Source organism: Hyperoodon ampullatus (assembly GCF_949752795.1).
Source record: "Hyperoodon ampullatus genome assembly, chromosome: 8".
NCBI classification, from domain to species: Eukaryota; Metazoa; Chordata; class Mammalia; order Artiodactyla; family Ziphiidae; genus Hyperoodon; species Hyperoodon ampullatus.
Genome location: NC_136921.1, coordinates 37,213,217 through 37,233,655, shown reverse-complemented (window position 1 = coordinate 37,233,655; position 20,439 = coordinate 37,213,217). Strand labels below are relative to the sequence as shown.

At 39.1% G+C, this 20,439-nt stretch overlaps 1 protein-coding gene across 2 annotated transcripts in view; it reads right to left on the bottom strand.

The window, feature by feature from the left end:
- Positions 1 to 794: 794 nt before the first annotated feature.
- The window catches only part of SATB2 (SATB homeobox 2), a gene marked incomplete at both ends in the record, with an annotated part of 190,846 nt that continues 171,201 nt past the window's right edge, over positions 795 to 20,439 (bottom strand). For both annotated transcript variants that reach the window (XM_079710652.1, XM_079710651.1), the window contains one exon: positions 795 to 1,256. In XM_079710652.1, coding sequence (XP_079566778.1) covers positions 795 to 1,256 — 462 coding nt within the window. The remainder of the gene's footprint in view (positions 1,257 to 20,439) is intronic.

Here is a 20,439-nt window from a genome sequence, read left to right as displayed (position 1 = left end):
TTTAAGATTAATTTGACTGGTATCATTTTAAGGTGCCCTGATTTTTTATTCACTTTACTTTCTTCTTCTTTCTTTCTTCCTTACTTTTTTTTTTTTTTTGGCAGTGTTGATTTGTTTTGTTAAATACATACCTCAAAAATTACCCATCAAGCTGCCAGATAGGAAGCCATAGAATTAAAAAAAAAAATCAGGGACAAACACAGAAAATAAATAGGAATTCAAAAATAGTCACCCCACCCTGAGAGCAGGCCGCAGTTTATCAAAAAGCCAAAGCGACTCACTGTGAAGTGGTTTTTTTAATACATAAACAAGTCTCTTCTTTAAGAACTCATTTCACAGTCTATTCTTTCCGATTGTAAAGTTCTCTGTCCCATGCAATTTAATATATATATGTAAATATATAGATATATACATATACATATACACACACACTTGTAGCTTCCTTCATTTATTTCATAGGTCTTTTCATCCTGGAACTTGCCTGGTGTCTCTTCCATAAGTGCAAGGATAATGAAGGCAGAGTCTCCTGTGATTATAATGACTATGATCCAGTCCATTGTAAAGCGTAACACTTTAGTGTCTTTGCCAAGGCGATGTCTGATTCAGAAATACTGAACTTATTCAGTCTACAGGTGTATCCTGTGCAACAGAGAAATGTCAAAAAAAAGGTAAGGAAAACAAAACAGACCAAAAAAAAGACAAAAATAAAATAAAGCAAAAAAAAAATGTTTTTAAAGAAACTAAAACAGAAAATCCTTGGACCGATGTATTGCTTTGCCTGGTGGCAGTTCACATTATCTCTGGTCAATTTCAGCAGGCACCGCCTTGCTTTTCTCCGCATTCTCCTCCTCAGCCTCCACTTTGTACATCTCCTCCGAGCCTTCCTCGCTGTCATTCTCCTCCGACTCTGTCAGCAGCTCCTCGTCCTTATACTCGGCCACGTCCACCACCGAGCCCAGGTGTTCCTTGAGCTTCCCATGATGCTTCACGTGGTACCGCTGGTTCTGGAAGAACTTGATGATGGTGTGTTTGGGGAGATCCAGCTGAGCAGAAAGAGTGTGGATGGCTTCCTGGTCAGGGTACAGGCCCACGTCATGGATGAAGCTTTGGAGGATCCCGAGGGCTTCCAAAGAGATCTTTGTGCGAGACCGAGGCTTTTTGGTGCAACTGTCTTCAGTCGGAGGAGGCGGGGGAGGCGCTTCTTCTCTGGGAGGGGAGCTCTCCTTGGCTGGCTGAGACTGCTGTCTATGCAGGACCTGATAATTAAAATTTAAACAAGATTAACATGTGATTCACAATCTCACCTTTCAAAAGCCATCGTTCCAATGAAATACGTGTTGTCTAGCTAGCACTGTAGTGATGCTGTAGTCATGGTAAGTTCAGGTCTTCTGAAAACTTAAAAGAATTTCTGGAGATTCAGAATCTCATCTACAAAGCAAGAGGTTAATAATAGTAATGTTTCCATTCTGAGGCACAAAGAAGTTAAGTCATTTGTTGCCAAAGGTCATTCGAATTCAAAGGATCTGGCTCCAGGGCCTTGCTGTTAACCAGGGTGGTGTGCCACCTCTCTGAAGCCCAATGACAAAGAAACCGGACCCAGAGGAAAAGTGCAGGCTCTACAAATGAGATCACACGGGCTCATGTCCAGACTCTTCCCCTTAGCTGGGTGTCCTCGTGCAAGACACTAAACATCTTTAAGCCTCAATTTCATCATCTAGGAAAGAAAGATAAGACACTGACTTCCTAGGGATGTTGGAAGGATTAAATGACATAATGCATGTAAAGAACAGTGCTTACCTTAAACCAGAGGTTGACAAACTTTTTCAGCAAAAGGCCAAATAGGAAATATTTTAGCCTTAGCAGGGCCATACTGTCTCTGTTGTGATGCCTCATCTCTATAGTGTGAGCATAAACAAATGAGCATGGCTATGTTCCAATAAACTTTATTTATAAAAACAGGTAGCAGGGACTTCCCTGGTGGTCCAGTGGTAAAGAATCTGCCTTCCAATGCAGGGGACTCGGGTTCAATCCCTGGTCTGAGAACTAAGATCCCACATGCCGCAAGGCAACTAAGCCCACACGCCACAACTAGAGAGAGAAAAATCCACACGCCACAACTAGAGAGAAGCCCATGCGCCGCAATGAAAGATCCCGCATACCACAACTAAGACCCAATGCACCAAATAAATAAATAACTTAATTAATTAATTAAAAAAAAAAAAACAGGTGGCAGACTGGATTTGGTCCATGGGCCAGAGTTTGTTCACCTCTGGCTTAGGGCAAACATCCGATAAATGATAGTCTTTATTATATCAGCCTCATAATTACTCTTAGAGTATAACAGTGGAATAAGTCAGTATTTGAGTCAGAAAATCAATTCTCCATAAAATTAGGAACAACTTTTGTTTATTTTCTTTTAGCCCTGATCTCAATTCTTAAACAAGAATGTTTTTTAAAAATATAAAAACTTCCAAATTAATTAAAAGACAATTTTTTATTAAATTATGCCCTTTAAATGACTAGATTATACTCATATAAATGGACCTCCTCAACATTACTGATGTCGAGGAGACAGCAGTGAGTGGTGGCTTGAAGCAAGATTTTGGTTCCCTGCCCAGGAATTGAACCTGGGTAGCCTGGGTGAAAACCAGGAATCCTAGCCACCAGTCCAGCAGAGGCTAGAGAACTAACTATTCATCCTTTGTTCTGCAATCCACTTCCTTTTTTTGTTTTTGTTATCCTTCATGTCAAGGTTTTCTAGTTGTAATTAATTTTTGGAGCCACTCCTGCCTGGGGTGCCACATCAGCAGATTGAACTTTCATGTTGCTATAAATGCTCTGCTTGACCAGAAACACAGTATCCTGTCAGCAAATCCCCAAATGCAACGCCAGCTCTGGGCTCCATACTCACTTCTTTGTTCTCTGATCTTTCTAAATAAGGTCAGATATGCAACCCCAGACAATCATGCCCTGTTTTCTGTGTCGCCACTTCTAATGCTCTATAAAACTGGCCCCAAATCCCTCCGGAAGAGTGTTCCACTGCTTGTGAGGAACTGTACCCCCTATAACCCATGGATTTTTCCCCTTGAATAAAGGACATCAAACTGATCACTACATTGGTTTAGTTTTGTCATTTGACACTCGTTAGGCAAGCTTATTCTTGATCCTCATAACTGCTTCTTCAGCATCATCTCTACATGAAATAGTTTCCCATTTTAATATTTATTTATGAACTTTTTCAATCTGACTAAAGAAAGAGAAAGCAATACAAAGGAGATTGTCCAAACAACTCGCCCCTGTCCCCCTCAGAGGCCTTTGTGAGAAGGGCTTCCTGGAGAGGGCGCACGGGACCCTGAAGAGGAACTCAGCTGCTGCTCACACCTTGCAACATCAGTGGCAGTGCTGTAACAGTAAAAGGCTACCAGGAAGGTCCCCATTAGAAAGTATTATGTCAACTCCAAAGGCAAAGACCGAATTTCCTCCACTCAGATCAGTGTCTAATGTCCTGGAAGTTCCCAAGACCTTTAAGAATAGTGAGTTCACTTTTTAAAAAACACATGTTTCTCTTTTACCACTCTCTCCTATTTTAGGTGGTGTTTTCCATGTTAGAGTAACAAATTAAACATTTTCCAAAGTTCAGGGGGAACTCAGTCCAGTCAATGAAGAAGAAAACATGTCTAGTTACACGAGAGAAGCATTGGTACCACCGCTACCAGCACCACCACACACTATCCAGATGACAAATTTTTTTTAAACTACAAAACATCAACATCAAAGCAAGCATTTAAGAAAACAATCTCTGCCATTTATCCTAGTCTCAGGGACTACCTGAAGAAAAACTAATTTCTTACCGATGTGAAAATGTCAGTCTTTTCTGTAGAATTTAATAGATATTAGGGCAGATGACATTGTTACTTAGGTAACAGAAGAGGATGAAACTTTTAAAATAATTCCTAACAAGTAACAATCAAAATAACAATAAAAGGATAATCAAATGCAAATAAGAATACCCATTATAATAAGCTGATGGCTGGTGGCAGAAAGAAATCTAAAACAGAAGACCATAAACAGTGGCACTGAAGGTCTATATAGTGTCGACCAATTAAAATGAATGTTCTTGGCATTTTTTTTACCCCTTTCAACTAAGAGTAAACGCATGTGGTCTGCTGTGGTAAGCAGGCATCAGCAAAAAAGTGAGAGCTCCATTACTTCAACATCCTAATTATAGCTGGCAGGGAGAGGAGATCTGCACTGTGGACCCATGCTGCTCATGGCAGCTTTGATAGCAGGAAGATATTTGCTCTGAGGTTGTAAGGTTGTAACCTGGGCAGCTTGAGCACTGTAATAAATGAAACTCTACATCAACAGGTGAAGATTTTGGGGGGGGGGGTCGGTAAGAAGGAGAGAGAGAGACTGAAATTACATAGGAATATGTACTCACAGAACATGTATACTCAAGCACAAGGACCCCCTTTTAGAGCAATTGCGATAATTGGAAAACAAAAGAGAATTAAAATGCCCCATTTTTTAAATTATGCCTGCCTTCTGTAGTAAAAGTCAGCATAACGGTTCCACTTAATTAAATAATTAGATTGGTTCTTTAGGGGTTTTCCATTGTGCATTGGTTAGGTTTAAAGAGATTTTCCAAAACTATACTTTGAAGTTACTATAATCTTTCTGCACGATAGGGTTTGTTCTTCTCCTGAGGTCCCACCAATTGGCCTATTTCACCCCCCCTTCTAACTTTGAACCTAGCAGTAGTAACACACGGATACAGAGAAGCCACACATGAAACGGAGAAACAATAATCATAGTAGCTACCACTGACTGAACGCTTACTCTGTGCCAGACAGTTTTAAGAACTTTACATGGATTAACTCATTTAGTCCTCACAGTTCCCTGTGAAGGTGCTACTTGGATCCAGAACAACCTAGAAACATGGAGCATCTCAGGAACACCCTCAAAATTGGACATTTTAAACACAGAGAGCTGTCAGTCTAAGACAGTAGGTTTCCACAGAACAATGGCAATGTCGCTGCCATCATAGGAGAGGAAGATGTTTCTCAGAGACCTAGCAGCAATAGAAATGATCTACAAAGTGAGATATCCTGTGTCAGGTCAGACAATGTTCTATATTGCGTTGGGAGGCATGACAATATTTGCATGAAGGTTAAATAATATTTCTGGTATCTTCAAGCAGATAGGAAGGAGCACAATATTCATAATATCTGAGATGAAAAGAGTCCCCAAGTTACTCTGTCCCAACTATCTTCATTCCCCTGAAATGTTCTGATTACTCCAGGCAGAGAGTTATTTATTGTCTTCTATAATTTTTAGCAAAAAGCACTGCATACATTTCCTCACTAGCCACCTGCAGTAGCTTATTATTATGACAAACAATCAGGAACTTCTTCTTACTGCCGTGTAGTGCTTCTTCCAGTGGTGTGAATACTCTGAACAAAAACAGAGTAGAGCCTACTGCTTACGGTGTGGTATTTCCCCAGGCGGGGAAATCAGTCCAAATGCTCCCCCCAAAGCCTCCATCTAAACAGCAGGATCAAGTCACCTTTTCTGCACTTTCCCACATCTTGACTAACTAATGCCAACTCTTTTAGTCTCGTCTTCACAGGACAGGTTTCTGAACACCCACTTAACTGAATTTTAGTTTTTCTGTCCAAACTTCTCATAAATGTTTGAAACTCCTTGTTTGTTCACTAGAATGACTCAAGTTTGGTCCCTGTCCCCCAGCCAGTGCCCTGAGTAACTCTGGCCTGAGGCCATGTCATTGATTCCCGCTGGATGGACTACACGCCATCCTGTTCCTCAGCTCATCTGACAGTTTGGGCATATATTTCTGGCTGATTGACTTTTTGAAACCACAAAATTTACAATTACTGCAACCAAGACAGAGGATGCGCCGCCAACCGAACAGAGATAAGCTCTTTCCTAACAGGTTCTTCCCAAGCCCAGGTTATTGTTTTCTGGTATTTTTTTTTAAAAAGGTAAGTATAATGGAGCAGCTACCCAGATATTTATGTACATCTGCCCAAGTCTGCACATTTTCCAGACTCATCCTTTTTCCCCTTTTTCAAAATGGGCCTAGCAGTTGACCTTTCTATTCCTAAAGTCTCTCATCTCTCTTCACATGACTTTCCCAAATAACAGAATAGATCATTCTGTAAAGAGAGCTATCCATCCCTTTCCTCTTGACCTTTGCAGACTGAAGCCTGACAATTCATCCTATCTCATTTTGCTTTGGATTTTTCTCCATCACAATGGAACTTAAATTAATCTGGTCAGCAATTCATTTCTGATATTGATAATTTCTACAAAGAGAGTTTTAAAAGGTTTATTGAAAAGCCTCTTTCTTTTTTTGTCGCTTCGATTGTTAGTTTCTTAGGGTTCGCAGCAGTGAAATATCAAGGATAATACTATTAATATTAATCATAGGTGTTGGCATTCATGTAAAGTTTATTATGAGCCTCACACTGGCCTAAATGCTATAAATATATTTTATTTTCACAGTAATCCTGGAGTAAGCATTTTTACTCCATTTATGATGAGAAAACTGGGGTTCAGAGAGTATAGGTAATTTGTGTGAGGCCTCATAGCTTCTAATTAGCAGGGTTGGATATCTAAAACATATCTGATTTTAAATCCCATGCCCTTAAACATTATGTTCTCCTGACTTCTGTGAGCAAGATCACATAAGAAAATTGAACAAAGGCTCTAGAGTAGAGGAGACAGACCATAATTATCAGGTAGTAATAAATACTAGAAGCAAAAATAGAGCCAAGCATAAGGAGGAGAATTGGGGGCAGAGGAAGGTATTTTAGATTCGGTGGTTCAAGGAAGGCTCCCTAAGGAGGTAGGATTTGAGCAGAAGCCTGAAGGAAGGGAGGACCAAACTATGAAAAAGAGCATCCCAGACCAAGGGAAACAGCAAGCGAAAAGGCAGGGAGGCAGGAGTACACTTGATATATTTGAAGAACTGCAAGGAAGGCAGCATGTTAGAGCTGTGCCACCCAGTACAACAGATACTAGCCACATATGGCTATTGACATCTAAACTCAGTAAAACTAAAAAAAGAAAAAACTGGGTTCCCTCAGTCACATGAGCCACATTTCCAGTGCTAGATTACCACCCTGTGCAATACCATACTAGACAGCACATTGCCACCAGCACTGCCATCACAGGAATAGCTCGGACAGCCCTCCGCTAGAGAGAAATGACAACTGAGGGGCTGCCAGGGCCAGAGCCAGAGCAGCAGGGCCTTGGCATTCTACTGTCAGTAAGGTCTACCCTTACTGTGACCTGCAGTCATGTCCTCTGATCTAGCCCAAAACACAGTAGGACTTGAAACCACCACTAACACTAGAGAGAAGAGAAATATTCATGTATCCACGTACTAAGTAAGAAATACTCAGCTCATAATATCAATATATTACTGGACTTTCAACATAGTATCACAAATGGCAACACTATCATAAAAACAACCAGAAGCATGCATCGGCACTTCTATCCTCAAGAGAACGGGGACTTCCCCGGTGGCGCAGTGGTTAAGAATCTGCCTGCCAATGCAGGGGACATAGGTTCAAGCCCTAGTCCGGGAAGATCCCACATGCCATGGAGCAACTAAGCCCGTGCACCACAATTAGTGAGTCTGCACTCTAGAGCCTGTGAGCCACAACTACTGAGCCCGCGTGCCACGACTACTGAAGCTCTCTTGCCTAGAGCCCGTGCCCCGCAACAAGAGAAGCCACCGCAATGAGAAGCCTGCTCACTGCAACGAAGAGTAGCTCCCGCTCGCCGCAAGTAGAGAAAGCCTGCTCGCAGCAACGAAGACCCAGTGCAGCCAAAATAAATAAATAAATTGGAAAAAAAAAAAGAGAGAATGGTAAACTTACATTTAACTGATGGCTGCCTTCTTCATCAGAAGTGCTTATCATGTCTAAAAGAAATTATGTTTAAAACCATCGACCTTGGGTTGAGTAAAAAAATAAAATTCCATTTATCAAATATTTATGGAGTGTCTATAGTAACTGGACCTATTAATTTACAAAGCTTTCTAGTAAGTAGTCCTGTCTCCAACAGTTGGGTGTTGATGAACAAGTTACGGGTAAGACATAATCAAATAGAAACGTAAAAGTTTAATAAGTCTTGCCTTCCTATTTATTCACTAAAATCTCATCAGGCTGAAATATGACATACATGTGTATAAATGAACATGAAGATGGCGATGAAGAAAGAAAGGTTGTAAATATATTCAAAAGAGATATCAGCTTCTAAATAAAACCCAACACCTCCTTGCCCAGTGACAAAACACAATCGTAATAAGGATATATGTTGTTTTTCTGCCTTCGAAACTGAAAATTTTAAAAACACAAGGACAAAATGGTACTGTGACAAAAGCTGACTAAGAAAGATAAAGCAGCTCTTCTTAAACTGCTCAGTGTTCAAATAGATTTTGAAGGCCTCAATGAAAACCAGCTGGAAGCCATGTGTAAAAAATAATGGCTTTTGCCTGCAGGGAAGGAAGTGAGATCCTAAATGATTAAGTTTAGGAAAGTATATAATTCACTGTATCATTATGGGGTGAACTGGATTACTTATAATATGCCAAGACTTTGTGGTCTTTTTTATATAGAGAAAATGAGAAATTATTAAGGAGGTGACTGTATAGGGTGGCTGATCCAGTGCGGTAATAGGTAATAGGCTAAAATTGGCTCCCAGGTGGCCACATCCCCCTCTCTCTGACAAGCCTCACCCATAGGAGTGAGCCTCATCAGAGCTTCAGGTCCTACATGCGCATCAATAGGAGATGACTTCTAACCGCATTTGAGTTAATATCAGAATTATTTTTACTTGTTTAATTTTACCTCATCTAAAATAACAGAATGTAATATAGTTGATCCGAAGAAGGAAAGCATTCTTCCACTAAAAATTCTGAGAAAATATATTTACCAGGCAATAAGAACAATTGGTTAGCACAACTGGAAAGCCCTCATGCACAACTCAATTAGAATTTGTTAAATGAATAAGTGCTGCTATTTTTAAAATATACTATATATAAAATACCATATAACTGAGATATTTGTCTTAAGTTTCAGCAACCTAGCTCTACCCCCTAATTTTCCCTTTTTTTCAAAATCAGCATTTATTAAGACTATTAATTTTAGCTCAAAACCTCAGTGGGGAGATTTTAGCATTAGTAATTAATAATTAATAGAACTATTATACATCTATCTCATTATTGGACTATGAGCTACATATGGGCACACATAAGTGCTCAGTACATCTTTGTTCTGCTGCACTGGATTAATTCCATATTCTCTCTTTCTTTAATTGAAGACCAGTTACTATTTTTGTTCTGTACAACTTATTATTTTTTCTATTATTCATTTTTAGCAAAACTATGTTTTAAAAGTAAAGAAACTGTCACTCATTATAGGAACTTACATCTAGCAGGTATCTGAGAGCAAATATATATATATATATTTTAACCATTTTTTTTGTGTTAAAATGGTTTAACACAATCACATAATCCTTAAGATTGCTTTTACTTAACCTTGTTAGCAGGAGTTGTGAGGTCACAAAGTTCTGGTTTTGAATCCAATCTTTATCCCCAAAAGCACATCTGCTTACTAGCCTTGCAGCTGTGAGCAAGTTTTTTTCTCAGAGCCACAGCGTTTGTTAATCTGTAAAATCTTCCTTGTAGTTTTATGAGGATTAAGTGAGATAATGCATGCTAAGTACTTAGCAGAGTTCTTGTCATAAGTAAGGTTTCCGGAAGTAGTTTCTGTCATTAAAAAATGAGAGGAGGATTTAAGAATCAGCAGTATAATGCCTCACGTAGTTTTCTGTAACTACACTTATTATGAAAATTAGCAACAAATTCAGAGATTTGTCTGTCCTTTTCAGTCCAAAAATCTACAGATCTACAAAGGAGAAAGTCCACCAATAAGCTGTCTTATTTCTTTCATTCATATACTGCACACATCTTAGTTCTTCCACGTGGCACCTAGCACGTGGAAGTTGCCGCTAAAGCATCTGTCACATGGAATTACACCTCATCATCATAATCCCTTTCAGGGTGACACCTTCTATATGCACAACCTGGGATCCTCTTAAGATGATCTCATTTATTGGTTCTAGAAATGTGATCCACAGTCCCCTGGGGGAATCCCGATATCCCCACAGAGAGGTCCATGAATCAAAACTATTTTCATAGCAAAACTGAGACATTAGTTGCCTCTTTGACGGTGCTAAAACTTGTACTGATGGTACAAAAGCAATGGTGGGGAAACTGCTGGCCTGTTAGCATAAGTCAAGTCAGTGGCACCAAACTTCACCAGTAGCTGTGTTCTTCACTGCCACATACACATAGTAAAAATGCAACTTTCATTTAAGAATATCCTTGATTAAGCAGTAATGTGGCATTAACTATATTAAATCTCAACTCTTGGGTATACTTCATTTTAATAGTCTGTGTGAGGAACTGGGAAATACACAGAATGCACTTCTGTGGCATACTGAAGTGAAGATGGTTCTCATGAGAAAGAGCATTTGTGAGATGGTATGAGCTGAGAGCTGAACTAGCACCTTTGTCTTGGAATAAATATCATTTTTACTTGAAAGAACAACCAACAGGCAAACTATGATTATTCAGACTTGGGTATGTGGCAGATATTTTCTTAAAAATAAAGTAAGCCTGTCAATTCAAAAAAAAAAAAAAACCTGGTAGTATTTGTTGCCAATGATTAAATTTTACCTTTCAAGCAAAAATCAGAATTTTGGAAAACTTGTAGCTTCCACTAAAATCTTAACAGTTCCCTAATACTTAAAGACTTCCCTGATGATACTGGCGGTGATTTAAGAAATTTAAAAAAATATGTCATACAATGAAATGTGTCAACATTTAGAAGATCTGAATAATTCAATATATCAATATTTTCTAAATGAGCATTGCATGATATTATAAAATTATGAATAGGTAAAAGATCCATTCAAAGTGCAAGGCAGACCAATGAATTATAATGTAAAAAAGTATGAAAGTTCACTGATATGATTTTAGATTCTACTTTGCAGCTAACCTTTAAGAAACTACCACTTGTAGAGTTTTGTATCAAAGAAGAATGATCATAATTTCCTGGGAAGGCTATTAAAATATCCCTTCCTTTTCTAATTGCATGTCTGTGTGACGCTTGATTTTCTTCATTTACTTCAACCAAAACTACACTTTGTATCAGAATGAATGAGAAGCAATTATGAGAATCCAGTTGTCTTCCATTAAGTCAGACATTAAAAGTATTTGCAAATATATATGTAAAACAATGGTACTCTTATTTTTTTTTTGTTTTGGAGATAGTTATCTTCATAAGAATATATCATTTACATGTAAATATTATTTATAATTATTTTCAGACAAACATTTAAAAGATTTCTCAGAACTAATTTCTAATATGGTAAATATTGATAGATATGCACATTTTTGGAGTTCTTAATAGTAAGAGTGAAAGGGGACCCTGACACCAAAAACTTTGAAAACTCTGTACCACATGAATCACTTTGAATATATAGCCTTGTCTTTCCCCTAATGAAAACCCAGCACTTTCCTATAAAATACAAAATGGACCTTACAGTTAATACCATCCTTACTTGATCTCAGTCACCTAGGAAAGTCTGAAAGAACAAGAGTAGGAGAAAGTACACATGCATTACGATTTGCTCCTGACTTTATCTCTCAGAGACATTTTCACAGGCAAAACATATCCACCTACGTACACAACTCAGCACTATTTCTAACTTCAAATGATGTTACTTGAGTTGGCTCTTATGGTTCTAATTTCACATCCTAACATTATAAGACTTATTAAAAACCGTGGTTTAGTTTTGTTGCTTTTTTTGGATTATACAGTATCCTAAGGTCAAAACTCAGGAAATCTGTTATTAAAAAAAAAAAAAAGTATCCATGAAGCGATGACAAATTGCGGACTACAGGTGTTAGATTACATTTTGACTCCAGGCAGGTTTAATATAAGTTGGTCTCCTTTTACAATTGCTCTTAGCACATACAGCTATGGGAAGGGGGTTGGGGGTTGGGGGTCAGGGGAGAGAATAAGAACCAAAAAAAAAAAAAAAAAAAGAGTAGAGTTCAATAAAAGAAGACCATGTTGAGAGAAATCAATACAAACAAGCAAAATGGTAGGAAGTCTAACACGGAAATATGTGTTCAATTTCATCCAGCCTTAGTCTGAGTTTCCTTTAATATTGTAACCAAGATGGTATTGGAACATCATGTATGTTTTTAATGCAGTTTAATAATTGTTTCTCAAAATAAACACTTTGGCCAAAGATAAAAGCATAAAAACACTGTGACACAATAATTTGTTAAAATAAACTTGGGGGTTTAGAGGAAGCTTCTTAAAACAGCCTTTGGCTTATATCATATCCTCTTTGGTAACAAATTGAGAACAACTATACCAACGACTTTGGTATGGTTTGGGTTAAAAAATGTGTCATAGTCATCAATCTGACTTTGGGGAGTGGCCAGAATCTGTAAACCCTGAAGAGGTAGCTAGCTGGGTGAGATGCTTTTCCAATATAAGGAGATGAGCTGATAGCAAATTAAGCAGGGTCAAGATGAGTATCCATATTTCAATCAAATAGACTCCATGACACATAAAAAACAATTCTCTCTCCTATTAGAATGTAAGAGAAATAAAACATAGACATATATTGAACCTAATGGCAATTATAACTTTCCCTTCATCAGTGTTCTATGATAAATAGGTTTATTTGCCCATTTAGGAACTAACGTGACCAAAATCATTCCACAAACGTAACAGAATTCATGGGAGAATTCAGGAAGAGCAGACTCTTCAGGAAAGTCCAGGCCACAACCATGTGTCCTTCTTCCTGGGAGAAACCATCTCCCAGACCACCTACCCCAATCCCATTTGCCCGACACCCATGAGCATCCATTTCCTCCTGTTTCCATACACCTCCACCACCTTTCACAATGTTGTCTCAAAACACAAAACTTTGCCTCAAAATGAATAGAGAAGGCCTATCTTTTGAAGATCAGATTCAAGGTACAGATGATATTAAAGTGTCTTTAAAGACCTTATATTTGAGTTAAAATGAGTAAAGAGTAACATGACCAGAGCTGACAGTTACCTCTGGGATTCTGATTTATAAATGACTGCATGACTTGTTTCATTAGTATAGTTGAGAAAAGAGTGGCTTTTGAACCAGCATAGATGAAAGAAGAGCTCGTACATCAAGTTAAAGTTAAGTTAAAGATAATGAAGAGTGTAAAACGTTAGGATGATATACGTACCTGGAATTCATAATGGTATTAAAAGAACCAACGTGGAAATTCATGACACTTCATCAATGGCAAAAGGGCAAGAGAGAAAGATGTGCAAAGCTTCAGCATAAGAATGATCCATCAGAATTCTTACACAGTTAATCCAGTTGGCTAAATAATTCTCAAGTGAAGTAAAATGTAAACCAAATGAGGGCTTCCCTGGTGGTGCAGTGGTTGAGAGTCCGCCTGCCAATGCAGGGGACACGGGTTCGTGCCCCGGTCCGGGAGGATCCCACATGCCGTGGAGCGGCTGGGCCCGTGAGCCATGGCCGCTGAGCCTGCGTGTCCGGAGCCTGTGCTCCGCAACGGGAGAGGCCACAACAGTGAGAGGCCCGCGTACCGCAAAAAAAAAAAAAAAAAAAAATGTAAACCAAATGAAAACAACTTCATCAGATGCCAGTGATACATGACCCAGTAAGCTCTGAAATTTGACTTTTTAAAACAGATTCAAGGTAAGCTTAAAAGAATAGAATACATTATTGAGCTTTGCTTTATTGTACTTCTCAGATATTGCATTGTTTACAGATTGAATGTTTGTGGCAACCCCACATTGTCAGATGATGGGTAGCATTTTTTAGCAGTAAAGTATTTTTAAATTAAGGTATATACATTGTTTTTTTTCTTTTTAAGACAAAATGCTCCTGCACAACTAATAGACTACAGTAGAGTGTAACCATCATTTTCATACCCACTGGCTTGCTTTATTGTGATATTCGCTTTATTGTGGTGGTCTGAAACTGAACTGGCAGTATCTCTGAGTTATGCTTGTACAGAAACTGTTTCAGATAAATAAATTTCATCCAACAAGTTTAACTAGAGCAGAGTTTCAATTCCTTTTAAGTGAAAACATGTTAAGTTAAAGGAGGTAGAGAATATATATATTCTACAAGAACAGACATCATGTAGGCAGCCAAGAACTGCATCAACGAAGACTTAAAATAATGATTCCTGAGGTAAAGCACTAGAGTCAAAATTCAAACCACTTAGAAATCTCTTACTATTTAGAAAGCCAATGACAAAAATAACTTGAAAACACCTATTTGGTAAAGAATGACTTAGAAACAAAGATGATATGGGGGAAAGAATGTGTACACTTTAAGTCATAGGATCTCAATAAATTATATAAGCTTCATTGAACTAAAACATCATTCTTCCTGATTTACATACGGATTATATGATGTGAGTTGGGGGTTGCATGTTAAATTTAATCATTCAAATCCTACAATTAGTATGTATCCAAAGTGGTTCGCCATCGTTTGGACTTCTTGTTTCTTAAAAACAATAACAAACTAACCTCACAATGGCGAAAGGTCCTGTTGTATTTATTCTTCAGATGAGAAAATGCATACACAAAATTGAACTCTGATCCACAAATCACAAACCCCTGAGTCTAACATATAACAAACATGCCCTTACTGCTGTTTAGGTGGAAAATTGAGAAAAATACAAAAATTATTCTGTTTAAAAGTTTTGAACAAAAATTCATTTTAGTGTGAATAAACATCTTCCAATTAAAATATAAAAATAACACTAAAAATGACAGAGGAAACTATTCAATGTTTCAAGTGTATGGTTAAAAGTGAAGACAAACAAGTTAAGAAAAATTATAATACATTATGGAGAAGTTCCTCTCCCAAATGTTAATTTTGAGTGGGTAATAAAGGAATTTTTACTTTTTCTATCTTTGGATACCATTTAAAAATATATATATACCCAATTTTGTCAAAATTTGCCAGAACAAAAAAGAGAGATTTTGCCTGACACAACTCAGCCAAGACAGTATAAGAAGAAAAATCCCCATAATTGTAATGGCACTAGTGACACTGCAGTTATGTTGCATTCCAGCTTCTTAAAGAAGAGTATTTAAATTATTTAAGGAGAAAGGGTGTTTGGATTAGATTTTTTACTAGGGGGGTGGGGGGAAGAAAGAAGGTAATCCATGTGTTTGAGGTCTCACATGGGGCTGTTTAGAATCCCTTGATAGGCCACATTTTCTGTATAATTTTTACAGTTGGGGCACTCAGAAGTCAGAACAATCTGACAGTTATGGTTAGTGAAAATATTAGATGTTCACCAACAAAATACTACCTCAGCATATTTTTTGCTTTCTGGATGTAACCACTTAATAACAGGACTTGAGAAAACTGCACTGTGTGAATCAAACACATAAAAGTAGAAATATTCCTTTTATAGAAAGCAAGTCTTAAGCAGTGCATTATAATCAACCACTCTGGTAAAAGACAAAGTCTCTAGAATTACCACACCACGGACATATTATGGCTTATTATTCCCTAACGTCCAAACTGGGTAAACAAAGTCAAATGATCAAAGAAGCGTTTTCCCCTCAGACTGTGAGGTAAGGGCCACTGATCTCTAGGGAGTGTCAACAGAGATTCCTTGTGACTTAGCAGCGAAAAGGTGTCAAATGAGAGCTTATCAAACACAGCCTTTAGTTCTCAATTTCATTTAATTTCATCAGAGACTGGCTTCCTTGGTTTTCTTTTCTTTCAAGGAAAAAAGAATATGGAAAAATTAAATCATGTGAGGTGAAACTTCCCAAAGGTTAATTCTAGAGTATTCTTTTAAATTTGAAACCACGTTTAATTCATGACGAGGATACTGGTTTTACATTGTCCACTTCGATCATCTTACTAACGGTAATCAGGTATGGAGAAACTTTTGCTTCTAAACTTTGTGGTAAATACACCAGGTGCGAGAGGAAAAGCAAACAGGGCCAGGCACTCTTACTCAGACCGTGGTTTACTCAAGAAAATAAGTCTTTTGCTCCCAGGGTACCAAGGATGGTCACTGGGAAGAGAAATCCCAGTTCCTAATTCCCCAGGGCAAAGTAACTGGATTGGCAATTCCTTTTCCCACAAGAAAGATTCTAGTCTCCAAGCTGCAGATGAACCATTATATTCCCATGAGGCCGGTCATGCTGCATCCTTATCTACTCAGATTCACAAAGCAAGTCCAATTTTGTCTCTGTGCCACGTTGCCTTGGCTCTTCTAAGCATATTTGCTTATCCTGTGTAGGTCGTCCTCAGAAACTAGAACTGTCAAGTCATTACACTTCCAAATGTGAATCTGCTTAGGGGTGGATTTAATTTAATAGCTGAAAACTCAGTACAAAACAAACATACTTACAACTGACATTATCAGGGAATTAATCATTACTGCTCTCGACTGGTGTTCCAAGACCCCACACTGCCCCAGCTAGGATCTGAGAGTTCTCACTGACTCCTTCCCCCTCCTCTGAGCCTCCACATCTAGCCAATCCCACATGCTGCTGGTTAATTTTCCCCTTTCCATTCTTCTCTCACTGCTGTTATTTAGACTTTAAAATCTCTTGCCTGAATTAGTAACCATTACTTCGCAAAAGGCCTCCCGGCGACAGCCAACACAGCATCTTGCAAAAGGCCTTCAGTGGTCTCAAGATGGGTCAAGGCCTCTGGCACATCCAAGAAAGCTCCATAACCTGAGCGCAGCAGGTGACCCTGCTCTGTCCTTGCTCCTGAACCCTGCCTTTCAGGCTGTGCTCCAACGGTTCTAAAAGCTATAGTTCCCACCCTCATGCTGTTTTGCCCCTCTAATCTCAGTGCCTTTGCCTCCTCTGTCCCCTCTACCTGGAAAGCGCCTCCAGTGAGGAATTATGTAAGGAACCCTGAGCAGCACTATTTCCTGGAAGCCTTCGGGGTCCTCCGGCCCACTCGGTTTTGGGCATATGTGCCCATCTTTTGTGCTTTTCTTTCTCTGTACTTACTTACATGCTGTACTACAGTCATCTGTCCACACACCTGTCTGTCCACAAATCTGTGAGCTCCTTAGGGATAGATTCTGTGTTACATTCTCCTCCACACACTCAGCATTTAGCACAGGGTCAGGCACTGTGTTTTGAGAGAATAGTGGAAACTTAAAATTTATCCTAAAACTTCCAGAATACTTCTGTATTGGTAATAGCCATATTATATAGACCAAAAGTCTTCTTAAAAATTAGAACACGGGGGCTTCCCTGGTGGCGCAGTGGTTGACAGTTCACCTGCCGAAGCAGGGGACACGGGTTCGTGACCCGGTCCGGGAAGATCCCACATGCCGCAGAGCGGCTGGGCCCGTGAGCCATGTCCGCTGAGCCTGCGTGTCCGGAGCCTGTGCTCCGCAACGGGAGAGGCCACAACAGTGAGAGGCCCGCGTACCGCAAAAAAAAAAAAAAAAAATTAGAACACGGGGCTTCCCTGGTCGCGCAGTGGTTGAGAGTCCGCCTGCCGGTGCAGGGGACACGGGTTCGTGCCCCGGTCCAGGGATATCCCACGTGCTGCGGAGCGGCTGGGCCCGTAAGCCATGGCCGCTGAGCCTGCGCGTCCTGAGCCTGTGCTCCGCGGCGGGAGGGGCCGTGGTGGTGAGGGGCCCACGTACCGCAAAAAAAAAAAAAAAAAAAAAAAAAAATTAGAACACGTCTAATAGCTGTAAGGGGGGAAAAATGGCCAGTTCACACCGACACTCATTTAAAAATACACTTAGTACTGAAAAGGGCTAAATCACACTAGTTCGTAATGACTTACTAGACTCACAGACACACACACTTGGCACAAGCCACCAGTACCATACAGCGGCTCAAGCAGTTCTTTAATTCCGCCCCTGCCCACCCCCTAATTATCTGCCTGAAAATTACTGACATTCAGAGACATGCGTTCTGGGTGTCACTGTTGTCAGGGATAAAAACTGACATATTCATCAGCTTGCTTCACTCTCCCCCTCCCCAATCTCCAGAAATATTTCTACTATCAAGAGAATTCAAAAGGCCTGCAGCAGACAGTTTCTATGACAAAAAAAAAAAAAAAAAAAAAAAAAAAAAGCTGCTGGCGGCAAAACAACAAGTAACAATGAGAGAAAATTATAAAAACTAGATGTATTTGCTTAAAAATGGATCATAGGTAGCACAATAAAGCCTGAGACAGTAATGGCCCTCAATGGAATGAAATGCGAAGGAATGCTGCCTATCTACACAATGCTATGGAAAGCACTGTAGGTCTTTTCCAAAACAAATATTAAATGCCTAGCCTTAGAGGAGAAAGAATGACGTTAACTCACGTGGGAAGAACCAAAAAGAAAGGAAAGTAACAAAATTATTTTCAAAGTATGTATTTTTGCCACCACTTTGAGTTAACCACTGTGGTTCCAACACCACACAGTCCAAAGCGAGTAAGGCCAATGGTTTAAAGTTAGGGCCAGAAATGGCCTTTGTTGCTTCCTGGCCACCTCTGTAGTTTATTTAGATTTTATTAAAATTTGTTTTTAGAAACATTCAACTAAAACTAAATAAACCATGGGGGAAAAAATCCATGAAGAAAGAATCTAGAAACTAAATATAAGCCATCTCATTTATACTTACAGAGACCAGAAAAGCATTTTGGCATTAAAGAACATTTTTGTTTTCAGGTACAGTGCTTTTAAAGTATTATATAATTACCCTTATTGAGAGCATACTTTTTAGCTTTGTCAGATTCTCCGTTGGAATTATAATTCCAGACTGAGCAAAGAATTCTATCAAAACTCTATTATCAGGCTTCCCTGGTGGCGCAGTGGTTGAGAGTCCGCCTGCCGATGCAGGGGACACGGGTTCGTGCCCCGGTCCAGGAAGATCCCACATGCCGCGGAGCGGCTGGGCCCGTGAGCCATGGCCGCTGAGCCTGCGCGTCCGGAGCCTGTACTCCGCGGTGGGAGAGGCCACAACGGTGAGAGCCCCGCGTACCGCAAAAAAAAAAAAAAAAAAAACCAGAAAAAAAACAACCTCTATTATCATATTAAAACACTTGATCATGTGTTCCCTCAAGATTCCCAACTTTCTATTTTTGAGAACAGATTTAATGAGATATTTTCAAAGTAGAGCTGGTAAAGGGAATATTTGTGAAAAGCACTGCCAAAAAGACAATTCATTTGGTAGACACAGAAAAGGCAAATTTTACCACATATACTGCAGCAATGGATATTAAATAATCATCTCTGAATAAACTCTACAAATAAATACAGTCGTTTTGGTCTAAACTGAAGACGGCATTGCCTAAAGGAAATCTCTAAGGTCAACCAGCAATTAACTGAAAGGTTTTGATTGAATGCTATTGACTGCTTTCATATCAGACAGCTTCCTGGTTATTATACTTCATGGGCTAAGTAGGTGCCAAGACATTAAACTGTCAATAATCTATTAATACTGGACTGTTCAGCTCACTCTCCCTGAATCTGCAGGAAAAGGCATTCAAGCCAAGACCTGCTGAGAACTAATGCAAATTCGCCAACCCTGATATGGAAATCATATCTTTATTACCTCCCAGCTTAAGTGCCTAGGAGTGTCGACACAGTGTAAGAAGAATATGCAGCTAATAAATGCTTATTCAGATGAGTTAAACTAATTGTTTTTTTTTTAAGAAATTGCTGCAGGGATGAGCATGTCCTGAAATCTGACTTTCTTTCTAAGTCATACTTAACAGTTTCTAAACTGAATGTAATAAACACTTTCAAAGAGAAATGAGAAGTTATTTAAAGTGAGCCTCACAGGTCCCTGCCACTCAGCATCTGGAAAGCAGTTATACACATTGTGGGGTTGGGGGAGAACTTTTAATGAATTTAATAGAGAAAAGCACTTTAATTAAATGCTGTCAAAGTGGATTGTATTAATGACTATACACAGAGGAATTTAAAGCAGCCAAGTTTATTTAGCAAATAGAAACTGGGCTTTCGAAGCCTGCAAGTATTTATGTTTCTGCAGTTGCAGTACATCTAGAAGACGATGATGGTGCCAAATGAAACCGTTGAGTTATTAGATATGATTTTATTTATTGGGTATTATTAAAGTTTCAAAGGCCTCAGGGGAATTAATTTCATTTTCAAAATGAAATACCACATCTGATCAGAAAGGGTTAAGAAAGTGAATATTGTCCCCCAGTTTTTTCTGGGCCCTGGAATTTTGAAGCAGCTAAGTGGCTAATGGGGACAGACTTCTTTAGGTTCACCTGGTCAGAATTCACATCATCTCATGGTAGTGCAAAGTCAATGACAGTATTTCTTCTATG